The sequence below is a fragment of the Maniola jurtina genome, chromosome 3 (assembly GCF_905333055.1).
Source record: "Maniola jurtina chromosome 3, ilManJurt1.1, whole genome shotgun sequence".
In the NCBI taxonomy this organism is placed as follows: Eukaryota; Metazoa; Arthropoda; class Insecta; order Lepidoptera; family Nymphalidae; genus Maniola; species Maniola jurtina.
In genome coordinates, this window is record NC_060031.1 from 16,690,623 (window position 1) to 16,704,204 (window position 13,582).

At 39.2% G+C, this 13,582-nt stretch overlaps 2 protein-coding genes and 1 long non-coding RNA gene across 3 annotated transcripts; 1 reads left to right on the forward strand and 2 right to left on the reverse strand.

The window, feature by feature from the left end:
• Positions 1 to 1,477: 1,477 nt before the first annotated feature.
• Positions 1,478 to 4,797, reverse strand: LOC123879651. The gene is made up of 2 exons (XM_045927481.1): positions 2,732 to 4,797; positions 1,478 to 2,633 (listed from the first exon to the last, which is right to left on the reverse strand). The coding sequence occupies exon 1, from the start codon at positions 4,744 to 4,746 to the stop codon at positions 2,791 to 2,793; it is 1,956 nt and encodes a 651-aa protein (XP_045783437.1). The 5' UTR covers positions 4,747 to 4,797; the 3' UTR covers positions 1,478 to 2,633; positions 2,732 to 2,790.
• A 2,001-nt stretch (positions 4,798 to 6,798) lies between these two features.
• Positions 6,799 to 8,898, reverse strand: LOC123879658. Its single transcript, XR_006799053.1, has 3 exons — positions 8,869 to 8,898; positions 8,641 to 8,722; positions 6,799 to 7,479 (listed from the first exon to the last, which is right to left on the reverse strand). It is a non-coding gene; the product is annotated as an uncharacterized LOC123879658 (long non-coding RNA).
• Positions 8,899 to 11,174: 2,276 nt separating this feature from the next.
• LOC123879551 (basic proline-rich protein-like) lies at positions 11,175 to 13,569 on the forward strand (the record flags this gene model as incomplete). Its single annotated transcript, XM_045927324.1, has 2 exons — positions 11,175 to 11,558; positions 13,441 to 13,569. Coding segments are annotated over exons 1-2 (243 nt in total), but the record flags the coding sequence as incomplete, so codon positions are not given.
• Between the last annotated feature and the right edge of the window lie 13 nt (positions 13,570 to 13,582).

Below are 13,582 nucleotides of genomic sequence, written 5' to 3' on the forward strand. Positions count from 1 at the left end.
CACCCCTCTTTTTGGGTCTTTTGGGGCTTTTCATTACCTAGTTCCATTTACATATCGCTATCCCACTTCAACTAGCAAATTCAGCCATGAAAGACTGTTTCATGGTGCACATTTCCCCATTGCATGGTGTCCGACGAATGTGGTGTATAATTTGATACCTAGGTCAAAGTGGAAATTGGGATATTTATAAATAGGTATTTGCTTCAATGAGAATGTGCGATCTTTATACCTATTACCTGTCTATAGCGTCGTGTACTCATCATTTTACTTGTTCACTAAAGTTACCCTACGCCACTGTAGTCACAAACGTCCATTCCATAGATTAAGAAAAACTAGAACTCTGAACCAAAAAGCCGGTTAAAAAAATCTCCCCTCTCTCGTCTGGCTTTACAAAGATTAGCCAATGTCAAGTTTGTAGTTATTTGTAACAAGTTAGTTAAACTATACAAGTATGGACCCCGTCCATAGACCCCGTCTGTGCCGCCGCCCGCCAACATACGCACGGCACCCCCTTAGAGCGCTTTCCAGTCAGTTTTAACAAAAAAAAAATACTCCAAAAAGGCAGAGCACGCCCGCCAGCTAACACCAACACAGACGAAGTCCAAAAAAATCTCAGTAGGTATCAAAACTATCTCTATGGTATCAAAACTTGGATGAAGGTAACAAAATCAAACATAGAGATAGTATATAAAAGATATAAACAATTCATCCAAGAAATCAAATGTCAATTATACGTCAATACTCAACGTCAATCTCTTCTTGTCAATGCAGTCTTTTCACCTTTCGGAATTTCCCCCTATTTTAGGGCGAAATAATTACCTAATATTAGCTATGGCTTAGGGGTTTTTTTGTGTTGTCAGGGATTTATTTGGATACGATTGAGCATCAGGTAGTTAACCCTATTTTTACACTCACATAGAGTGATTTTGTATTTTTTAGTAAATAGGCTCAAAGAGCTAGAAAAAGGCAGAATGTAAAAAATTTTCATTGTTTATCGCGGGTTTGTAAAAAGATAAATTATTATTTTCTAATAAGCAAGGCTTCAATATTTTGAGACTGAAAGATATTACTACTTAATTAAATAGAAAAAATTACAATTCACTAAGCATCTTCTTCGTTAACAAGTGTCAAAATTTAGGATCAGGAAATAATATTGAGAACGTAACAATAATAATTATGCACTATATATATTACAGTATTTTGGATGTACTTTAAAGTAATTTAGGGTGAAATCACACAGAAACTTCATTATAAGGATAAAAATCCTAATAATATTATAAATGTGAAAGTGTAGATGTTTGGATGTTTGTTACTCAACCTCGCAAAACTACTGAATGTTTTTGGCTGAAATTTGGAATAGAGATAGATTATACTCTGGAGTAACACATAGGCTACTTTTTATCCCGGAAAATCAAAAAGTTCCCGTGGGATTTGAAAAACGTAAATCCACGCTGACGAAGTCGCGGGCATTGTCGGGAACCCCCCTAACTTCCACTTCATCTGCTTCGCCTTTTATTTCTCTTTATATGAACCATACTATTCGTCAGAAGTGAGAGGGGTTACCGAATTCGTACATATTATAGGAGTCACGCTCACCTTTATCTGTTTCTTTGTAGGTCGGTCGTTCACTGTCGACCCCCGTACGTCCTTTCTATTCCTTGCATCGTTCAGGCTGTTCCAGCTCGTCTCTCAGTGACCTGTAGGGTTACACAAACTATGATTTCACCGTAGGTGAAATCTCTAAGACCTAGACCATGGGGCAATTCTCTATCTTGGTATCTATAGGTTAGGAATGTGTGCATCTCTCTCCCACCCAGCGATTGGGACCCTCCAATATATATTCTATTCACTGATTTAAAGGTTACTTCGGCTGGCTATGGTTCCTCGGAACCACAGCTGGTGACAGAATGCCCGGCTGACCTCGCGCTACTGAGCGAGTCTAACGCCCTCTCTGTCTACCTTGGCTGTACCGTCCTTCTCATAGCGCGTGCTGTATACTCTAGGCTTCCGGGTCCTGGGTGCATGGAGTGCCCGATTGCCCCCTCGCTACCTCGCCTAGCCTGTCGTCTTTGCCGATACTCTAGGCTTCCGGGTCCTGGGTGCATGGAGTGCCTGATTGCCCTCTCGCTACCTCGCCTAGCCTGTCGTCTTTGCCGATACTCTAGGCTTCCGGGTCCTGGGTGCATGGAGTGCCTGATTGCCCTCTCGCTACCTCGCCTAGCCTGACGTCTTCGCCGATACTCTAGGCTTCCGGGTCCTGGGTGCATGGAGTGCCCGATCGCCCTCTCGCTACTGGGAGAGAGCAACCCTCCGCATACCTCGCCTAGCCTTTCGTCTTTGCCGATCGACGGTTTGACCTCTTTCATAATTTACTTTAACTCAGTCCCAATGGCCTGTGAAGAGAGGTACACACATCTGTCCACTAACAAACTAACAATGGGTGCGCAACCATTACACGTGGGACTTTTATATCTACAGGTTAACCGGGAATATCTAACACATAGAAAATGGTCTAAATATGAAATAGCCTAGGTACTTAGCTTTGACTTCACCATCCACACGAACACTGGAACGGGTTTAATCCACGTGCTCGGTGCCTCGCCATTTCGAGCCGCAGCAACCATTTTGAGTAACTAGATGAAAATGAATGTACTTTTACAACTGTATCCTTCCGGTATACCATAGACAAATTAACTTCTCTGCCATAGACGAATGTTGCCATAATATTTACCTTTATTCTGATTACTTCGCGAATGGGTAACTTCGCGACACTCCCGGCCGGAAAATAGATCAAAATAGGCATAATAAGTTGTTCGTCCACTCTTTAATCCTCTGTAGGGCTTTAGTGGCCGCAACTCTCCTCACTCTACCCACTCTACCATCTTCTTCCTTCTCCTCGTCTCTCGCTAGTGTCCCGACTTCCTCTGAATCAATAACATCCCCAATAGATTCTCTACTTTCACTCTCTAAGGTTTCACACTCCATTGTCTCCTGAATGGGTTCGTCTATTTGCATCATAGGTGAGTTCTCTTCTTGAGCTATCCCCTCTGAGATAGTTATCTGTCTGTCGGTACTCTCTTCCAAAGGCTCGGCTAACGTGGCAGAAGCAAGCTCACTCGAAGTATCATCTCTTATAAATCTTTCTTCCATGTCTTCCTCTGACTCTTGAACCTCTAGAGGGTACAGATGCGCTATTGACCGTGTGAAATTCTTATCTCCAACCTTTACTATGGCTACTCTACATAAACCATCACTTCCTTCTTTCAGTGAAACAATTTTTCCTACTCTCCAGGTTTCTCTATTTTTATTTTCTCCTTTTATTTGCACTATCTGTCCTATCGCCGGAGACTGTTTCGATGTGACACGTGGCTCTTTATGTGAGTGCTGATACCTTTCTCGGAGACTTAGTAAATATCTGTTAACAAACATATCTTTGAATTCTCTTACGATGATGAGACCCCTCTTCCAACTTTTTATAAGATCGACTTTAATCGTAGTACCTTTCTCTAGACAATCTTCGACGGTTCCTTCTATAGTGATACAACTTCCTAGTGTAAGAAAATCAGCTGGTTTTAGAATTATATCCAACTCTGAATCTACACATGTAAGCGGTCTTGAATTTATTACAGCTTCAATTTCCTTGACTACGGTAGTTAGTTGACTATCTGAAAGCATGTGCTTTGCTAGTGTACGCTTCATACAATTCTTAACTATCCCTATCAATCTTTCGTAAAATCCACCAAACCAAGGCGTCAACTGAGGTATGAACTTCCATTGAATTTTGTTGTCAATACAATATTGTTTCGAGAGAATCTCTGCTATAAGTTTGAAATGTGTCGCGTTGTCTGATGTAATGAGTTGAGGGACCTTTCTGGTTGCTATTGTCCTTCTCAACGCCAATAAACCTTCCTCCGCTGTAAGATCTTGCACTAATTCTAAATGAATAGCTCTTACCGCTAAACAGGTGAATAAACAGATCCATCTCTTTTGTCCAATCTTGACAAGAACAGGACCCATATAGTCTACCCCTACAAAGGTAAATGGTTCGCTGTAACCTACTCTTTCTACAGGAAGCGCTGGAGTAGGTGGTAACTTAAATGGACCCGCTCCATGTTTAATACACCTTGGACATTTCTTCAATATCCTCTGAATCTGAGATTTACCCTTTGGTATCCAATATGACTGTCTGATGAGACTAAGTGTATGATTCGCTCCTACATGATAATTATCATTGTGAACTTTCTTTATAAGGTTATTCGTAAAGTCACATTCCTTAGGTATCAATATAGGGTACCGTTTGTCAAACGATAGTTCTGCATTCTGAAGACGTCCTTTACACCGTAGTAATCCATCAACATCCTTAAATAACTTGAGATTACGACTTAAATCCGTTTCTTTCCCCGCAACTTCCTGAGTGAAGTATTCTGCTTGTAGCTTCTTTATTGTTTCCGTAATACAAAGCGATTCTTTGTAACTAGTTCTGCTATCTTCTTTGGCTCTAATACTTTCTCCTGAGAAGTTGTTTTGTAGCTCTAGATTACTATCCTTTTCTTTAGAGGTATTCGGCAGACCCTCCCGCGTCGAAAGAAAAAATGACTGTGACATGTATTTCACAGGCGTTTTCTGTTTGTCGGATTCTGATAAAAACTGTGGACCTGTAAGCCATCTTTCCTTGTCTTCGTTGGAACTCATCGGTCTGGTTGCAATATCTGCCGGATTCAACTCTGAAGGAACATACTTAATCATGAGCTCTTTATTACTCCTTATTTCCTCAACTCGTCTAGATACGAATGGTGGAAGCAATTTATCCTATTGGCACCATTCTATGACAATTTGACTATCAGTCCATAATGTTTGATATCCTAATTTCATGTTAAATGCTTTTAAAACCATCTTAATTAGTCTGCAACCAATTAAAGCTCCTAGCAATTCTAGCCGAGGAATTTTTAAATGTTGTTGATCCTTTATAGGGACTAATCGTGTTTTTCCTATGACAAAACTTGTCTTAGCACCATGTGTTATGTATACTACTGCAGCATACGCTTTGAGTGAAGCGTCTGTGAAACAATGCAAATGATATTCTTCGCTTTTTACATTTTTTATATAGCATCTAGGTATCGATATTCCTCTAATAGTCTCTAATTCTTTTCGGATTTCTGACCATTTATCTTGCATTTCTTTTGAAAACTTCGTATCCCATTTAACTTTAGTCTTCCAAAGTCCTTGTAGAAATAGCTTAGCTGATAAAACATGTGGTACTCCGAATCCACAAGGATCGTATATCGAAGCGATTACCTTCAATACTTCCCGTTTAGAATATGCTTCGGTGGTTAACGTGAACCTTACATGTAACGTATCATGTTTTAAATTCCAATCTAGGCCTAAAATTTTTACAACCTTTTCTTCAACACCATCGGGTATTCTATTCATAAATTGTTTCGAATTTGAACTCCAATCTCTAAGGTTCATTGAAATTTGTCCAAACGTATCCTTTGTGTCTTGATATATTTGGATAGCCTCGTCAAGTGTTTGAACCCCAGTTACTAAATTATCAACATAAATATCTTTAGCAATTAGTTGTAGCTGTTCATTTCCTTTAGAAAGATGATGTTTAATTGTTGCATTTAATAAGAACGGACTAGATATAATTCCGAAAGGAACTCTACAAAACCTTAGACAGATAATGTTATCTACATGTGGTGGTTTTTCGACATCTTTCAACCAAATAAATCTCGTTACGTCGCGATCCTTTTCATGTAATCCTATTTGAAGGAAAGCCTTCTCGACATCTGCTGATAAAGCAATATTATGACTTCGAAATCTAATAAGTATACATGTTAAATCTTCTAACATCAATGGACCGCAATACAGACATTCGTTCAAACTTTTATTGCTTTTAATCTTCGATGAGGCATCATAGACAATCCTAATAGGTTTATTCTTCTGAGCAACGCAATGATGTGGTAGATAGTGTACTGGATGTTCTACACGGGTCTTGTCTAATACTTCTTCGACTATTCCTTTCGATATTTGTTCCTGTATAGCATCATTATAGGACTTTAGGGTTTCCTTATCCAACCGCTTGACTAAATTTACTAAACGACCATATGCTAATCCATAGTTAGGTGTTAGTGACGGTGGGTATTCGTTCCACGGCCAACTGACATGATATCTATTGTTAATTAATTTAGTAGTCTCGTTGAATTTATGAATAGCCTCTTCCTCTCGTGTAATTTTAGGTGAATCGGTTATGCCAATTGACTCTAGTTCCCACAAGAATGCTATACTTCCTTGATCTAAAGGCATGTCAGGTTTGTTAAATTTAAAATCTATCTCTGTTTGAAAATATGTGATAACTGACATGTGTTGTTCTTCTATATCTCTACGTGGACCCTGACCTGATAGTATCCATCCGAACTCAGAATCTACTAGGTATAAGTCTTCACTTATTCGTATTTTCTCTGGATGAAGAAACGAATAATAATAATCATTTCCAATAAGAATATCAACTTGATCTGTTAACGATCCGTCATCTGCAAGTTCTACCTTGTATCTCCAATTGTTAAGTTCTTCAGCATAGGGTACGCTTTGAGAAATCATAGGCACAATGTTTGCATAAATGATCTTTCCTTTTTTAGATCTAGTCTCTAACTCTAGTTGAACTACTGGACTATTAAATTCTCGAGGACTTCTTGAACCAAAGGTATAGACAGACAAATTTTCATCCTTCTCTATTGATAAATTTAAATTTTTCGCAATTTTTTGGGTAATGTAAGATCTCTGAGAGTCTGAATCGAATAGTATACGACATCGTGTCTGTTTATCCTTGTTCCTATCTCCTCGTGCCATCACTACTGCTGTTTGAAGAACCGTATGTCATCTTCTGTCCCCTCTGTTAGAGTGGTGGTTTCGATTTTAGATGGAAATTTCTGAGGACACAATGCTCTGTGATGTAGACCACGTTTTTTACAATAATAGCAAGAATTTTTATTGTTATAGCACTGCGCAATCCGATGATTTCTCAAGAGACATCCGTAACATCTGTCTCCTAACCGTGATTTTCGTTCCTTGGCTGTTTTATATTTATCACAAAGGTCGTTGTAGTGATCGCCTTTGCAAAACACGCATGGTACTTTCATCCTCTTCGAGACAACTTCACCCTCTGTCGTATTACTTCCTTTTGATGTTGTATCTTCTCTCTGTTCTTTACGTTCTTCCCGTTGTGAAAACCGTCTCTTACGAAAACTTCGAGGTTCCCCATTTGTCGCTGAAATCTCCGTTTTATTCATTCTGAAGTAATTATGTAAATCATCGTTTAATCTCGTCGAGAGGTTTTGCAATTTAGTCTTGATTACTTCTGCATTGTAGATTAAGTCATTGTGCAGAGAGCCGAGACTAAGAGCTTGATTCGAGAGAGTTTCTATTTGAGTGGCGAGAAGTTTCAGTCTCGTTAATAATAGTTCATCCATAATGAATATTCTGGAACAGATATTAAGATTGGCTTGTCTAATCATCCGTTCATATCTAGATCCTTATAGCACTTTTAATCTTTTACTATGTCATTACTTATGTCCGCCCAGCAGATACTCTTCCACTGAGTTACACCCCCCTTAACATACAAATCCAAACATCAAGGTATTCCTTGTTATGGATAAATAATAATTAAGTATAAATACCAACGTCAAAGTAATGAATAAATACCAATGTCAAAGATCAATTCTTATCTTAAAGAGTTTTAATAGAATTAAACTATCCTTTCATAACCTATTGTAATAGTATATGTAATATGCTATGATAATAATTGAAGTGTAAAAAAAATCATTTCAAATCTCATAATCCTTATACACATATCAACTTAAAGTTCAAATTCGAATTCAAAATAATTTTTATTCAATTAGACTTTTACAAGTCAAATGAAACTTAATATTGTCTCAAGATATCAAAGGAATAAAATCTTCACTTGTCAATCTTTATGTGTATTCTCTCATCTTAATAAAGTATAATTACTTATCCATTTTCTCTCAAAAAGGGAATTGTATAAATGCACTCAATCTATTATGATTTACAAGTTATTTCAGTCAAATGAAACTTAAAGGTTCATGTTTCATACACATTCAACTATCAAGTAAGATTACTTCCTCTATAATGTTTAAAATAAATTCAAAAGGATTTTCTCCTTAAGAATCTAACCTCACTCTTTACTAATTATCTAGGTACTCAACTATGTACTAGAATGATACAAGGATTCCTTTACTCAAGCTAAACAAGAACCTAGGTGTGAGTTTTGTTAAGTCAAGTTTCATTCCTTTCAAATATTAAATCTCAATACAGTAATTTAAAGATCCTTTTAATAAGGTGAATATGCAGAATCTAATAATTTTTTAGTTCAATAAGCCTATCACAAACCATAAGAAACCACATTTCTCTCCCATACCTACAATATCAAATTGTATTTCAAACTTAAATAATCCTTTTTATAAATTGATAGGTTCTATCCAACTAGCTAAGTAAGTAGTACATACCTACTTATTGATTTGATAAAAAGAGTATTTGCACCTCTAATTAACTTTTTCTCGATAAATAACAAGACATTTAAGGTTTTTATAGTTAATACACGGCCTGTGCTTCTATCGTACTCACCACTTGCTTACTGTCATCAAAGTTAAATGATAATGATTGAACTTCTTTTGCAATTAATCACTTTGGGTAATTCGATTTCCAACTGAAAAGTAATTATGTACTTTATAATATCAAGTAATTTAGATAAACTTCGATCTATTCTCAAACACTTCCTATACATACATAGCTAGACGCCATTAACACTTTACTCAACTTTCTTCGTTACTTATCTAGTAAATACGCACTTACTTTGTTGAAAATTATTATTTTCCATCCATTAATTGAATAAATCTGATATATATATATATATTCAATAATTCGTTTCACATAAATTGTACTTTAAATTTTTATTGTTCAAGAAGTAGGTATACCGGAGGTAAGACACTAAGACACTTCTCTTTTACGCCATTTTGTATAATTTGTTATGTCACTATGTGCTGTGTTGTGTCATGTTGGTATCACCTGTTTGCTTGTTCTATGGTCTATCTACAACAAATTAAAGCGGGAAATTCAAACTTTCAACTAACAGCGTGCCCGTCGCGTCTCTGAAACCAATGTTGCCAACTTACCTGGACTAATTTCTTTCTCCTTTTTTGAATTTTAAGTTGGCTCTGCTCCCACACGACTTTCGTTGGCGCTCAGAATGACCTATACTGCCACCTATTAGTTGGAAGGTCAAGTTCTTACATTTTAACACCAATATAATATTTATACCGAATTGTACTTATAATAAACAATCATAATCATCGCTCAACAGCGACATTACTGCACACTTAAATTTTCATTTCACTTACTAAATGAAAGAGTAGAAAGGACTTGATATACTATTAACTACTTTACTATCGCTTAGGCTGAGTGTGACTCCATACACTGAAAACTCTGGTTTCTCAGCCAGATCCCAGCACTTCTCCACCATGTCGGGAACCCCCCTAACTTCCACTTCATCTGCTTCGCCTTTTATTTCTCTTTATATGAACCATACTATTCGTCAGAAGTGAGAGGGGTTACCGAATTCGTACATATTATAGGAGTCACGCTCACCTTTATCTGTTTCTTTGTAGGTCGGTCGTTCACTGTCGACCCCCGTACGTCCTTTCTATTCCTTGCATCGTTCAGGCTGTTCCAGCTCGTCTCTCAGTGACCTGTAGGGTTACACAAACTATGATTTCACCGTAGGTGAAATCTCTAAGACCTAGACCATGGGGCAATTCTCTATCTTGGTATCTATAGGTTAGGAATGTGTGCATCTCTCTCCCACCCAGCGATTGGGACCCTCCAATATATATTCTATTCACTGATTTAAAGGTTACTTCGGCTGGCTATGGTTCCTCGGAACCACAGCTGGTGACAGAATGCCCGGCTGACCTCGCGCTACTGAGCGAGTCTAACGCCCTCTCTGTCTACCTTGGCTGTACCGTCCTTCTCATAGCGCGTGCTGTATACTCTAGGCTTCCGGGTCCTGGGTGCATGGAGTGCCCGATTGCCCCCTCGCTACCTCGCCTAGCCTGTCGTCTTTGCCGATACTCTAGGCTTCCGGGTCCTGGGTGCATGGAGTGCCTGATTGCCCTCTCGCTACCTCGCCTAGCCTGTCGTCTTTGCCGATACTCTAGGCTTCCGGGTCCTGGGTGCATGGAGTGCCTGATTGCCCTCTCGCTACCTCGCCTAGCCTGACGTCTTCGCCGATACTCTAGGCTTCCGGGTCCTGGGTGCATGGAGTGCCCGATCGCCCTCTCGCTACTGGGAGAGAGCAACCCTCCGCATACCTCGCCTAGCCTTTCGTCTTTGCCGATCGACGGTTTGACCTCTTTCATAATTTACTTTAACTCAGTCCCAATGGCCTGTGAAGAGAGGTACACACATCTGTCCACTAACAAACTAACAATGGGTGCGCAACCATTACACGTGGGACTTTTATATCTACAGGTTAACCGGGAATATCTAACACATAGAAAATGGTCTAAATATGAAATAGCCTAGGTACTTAGCTTTGACTTCACCATCCACACGAACACTGGAACGGGTTTAATCCACGTGCTCGGTGCCTCGCCATTTCGAGCCGCAGCAACCATTTTGAGTAACTAGATGAAAATGAATGTACTTTTACAACTGTATCCTTCCGGTATACCATAGACAAATTAACTTCTCTGCCATAGACGAATGTTGCCATAATATTTACCTTTATTCTGATTACTTCGCGAATGGGTAACTTCGCGACAGGCATCAGCTAGTTTACCTATAAAGATATATGTGGTTAAAACAAAATTGCAAGTAGAAACACTGTCAGTGTAGCTAGTATAAAATAGTTATCTGGGATTTCGTCTGTATTGGTGTTAGCTGGCGGGCGTTGGGCGGGCGTGCCCTGCCTTTTTGAAGTGTTTTTTTTTTTTTTTTTTTTAAACTGACTGGAAAGCGCTCTAAGGGGGTGCCGTGCGTATGTTGGCGGGCGGCGGCACAGACGGGGTCCATCCATACTTGTATAGTTAAACTAACTTGTTACAAATAACTACAAACTTGACATTGGCTAATCTTTGTAAAGCCAGACGAGAGAGAAAAAAAAATTTATCAAAGCGGTGTGTAAAATTGAAGCTTGTTTAGGTCGTGGTCTGTGATTTTATGCTCGTATTAAGATCATCATTTTTTTCAATTTAAAACGTTTTACTACTACGATTAAATAATAACTTTCAAGCAAAATTGAATAACCAATATTATTATACTCGTGATTACTTGTGATGAATAAGCAAAAGTGAATGTTCGCGGCCTCGCACTCCTCACAGGAGCGTAGTGTTATTTGAGTCGGCTCGGAGCAGTCGCAGCACAGCTCGGAGATGTCGCAGCGGTTCCCGGCGAGCGCGGCGGGCGCGGCGCCGCAGCGCTACGCGGGCCCGCCGCCGCAGGGCTCGCCCATGCCGCCCAGACCCTACTCGGGACCCACGTTTCCGGTAATCACATCCGTCGATTCCTTCGACCGCAAGTGTCGAACGACTGATGAAGCAGAGAATTATCCAGTAGTGCTACAGTTTCACAAGCCGCTGTTTGACGTATTGTGATCAGCTCTGGCTGACACTGTCTCGCTATTGACTAAACAATTACACATTTGCAGCAAGAACATGTACCATAATTTCAACCAATCACAACCATTGAGCATGTAACGTAACCACAAGTTTCATGCTAGGCACGGTAGGCCATCTATCAATGACTGTGCCCAAAACATGTTCTCCGAGGGACACCTTAGCTTTACAACAATGAACTTGTCCAACAGTTTTCAATGTTTTATGAACCACATGAATTATTAAATACTAAGTCTGTGAGTATTTCTATGGAAAAATATTATAATTTGTATTGCGAATTCTCACAGAACATGTTAAATGATAGTTTTAGTATAAGTTAAACATGTTTGGACGAGACAATGGTGTTGATTCTAATTTTATCCCTAAACTAGATTAAGACTATCTGCATCCTTCTTTTTTAATGTTGCTAAAAAGAATGAACCTTTATTTATGAATAGAGAAAAACTCATAACTCACAATAACAACAGGTTTAAAAGTGTTGAGCGATACACACAGCCTATGTTTTCCATAAATAAATGTTTCATATCATTTCATTTCAATTTGTTACACTTTTATAATAATGTAACATATTACTTATCACACTAATATTATAAAGGAGAAAGTTTGTATGTGTATGTGTGTGTGTGTATGTTTGTTACTCCTTCACGCAAAAACTACTGAACGGATTGGACTGAAATTTAGAATGGAGATAGATTATACCCTGGATTAGCACATAGGCTACTTTTTATCCCGGAAAATCAAAGAGTTCCCACGGGAATTTTAAAAAACCTACATCCACGCGAACGAAGTCGCGGGTATCAGCTAGTACTTAATTAATTATAGTTCAAAGCACAAGCAAACTCCACTATGGTGTTTAAATAAAATATGACTTTTGTATCTTGAAATCTTGGCATCGCATTGCCTTGTTCTCAGTTTATTATTTGTGGTGTAGTAAGGGTTTAGTGTATAAAATGGAACTTACATGCAAAATCTCATGTTTCCAGTTGTATGTTGACATGTCAGTACAGAATATGTAGAGGCTAGCAAATGTTGAAAGCATATTGCAGTATATGTGTGACACTGGTCAGATCCTGTAGCGGTCACACCTCCATAGGTAAAATGTGTAAAGTGTGAAGTGGGACAGGCCTAGCTATCATCACCAATCAATCTTGGTTTCTTGCTGGGTCTTCTTGGTAGGAATGGCATTCCAAACCATTGTGGTGGTAAATTATTCTGACGATTCAAAAGCACTTGTCACAAGTTTATTTGAATAAATATATTTATTCCATTCTATCATCATCAACCCATTGCCGGCTCAGTACTGAGCATGGATCTTCTCTCAGAATGAGAAGTTTGGCCATACTCCTCTGCCATGCTCATGCTGGCCAAATACAAAAAAATAAAGTAAGGTGTACAGAAAAACTCAAGAGAGTTTATGTTTACACCGCAATCTCAAATACCCTGTAAATGTGTTTTATTAACAAATAAATAAATAAAAAATATTAAAAAAAATGCGAATTGGTAGACTTCACACACCTTTGAGAATATTATGGAGGACTCTCAGGCATGCAGATTTCTTCAACATTAAATCAAGTGATATTCAATTGCTTAAAATGTAATCTCCACTTAGCAATAGCCTAACGTAAGTAATCCTGCTTAAAGTGTTTCCAAGCTATGGTTCAAAGTCAAAACCATTCATTCAAAATAAGTACCTTTGCACACTTTTTGATTGTCGTTAAATTTGTAAGATACATTAGTGTGTGGTGCGTTTCAGCCCCGGAGCGGGTTCACACCGCCGCCGGCGGGTGGGGCGGGCGGCGCGGGCGGAGCGGGCGGGCCGGCGGCGCGGCCCGGCCCCGCGCCCTACGGCGGTGCGCCGCTGCCTCCCGCGCCCGCGCCGCCGACCGCGCCCGCCG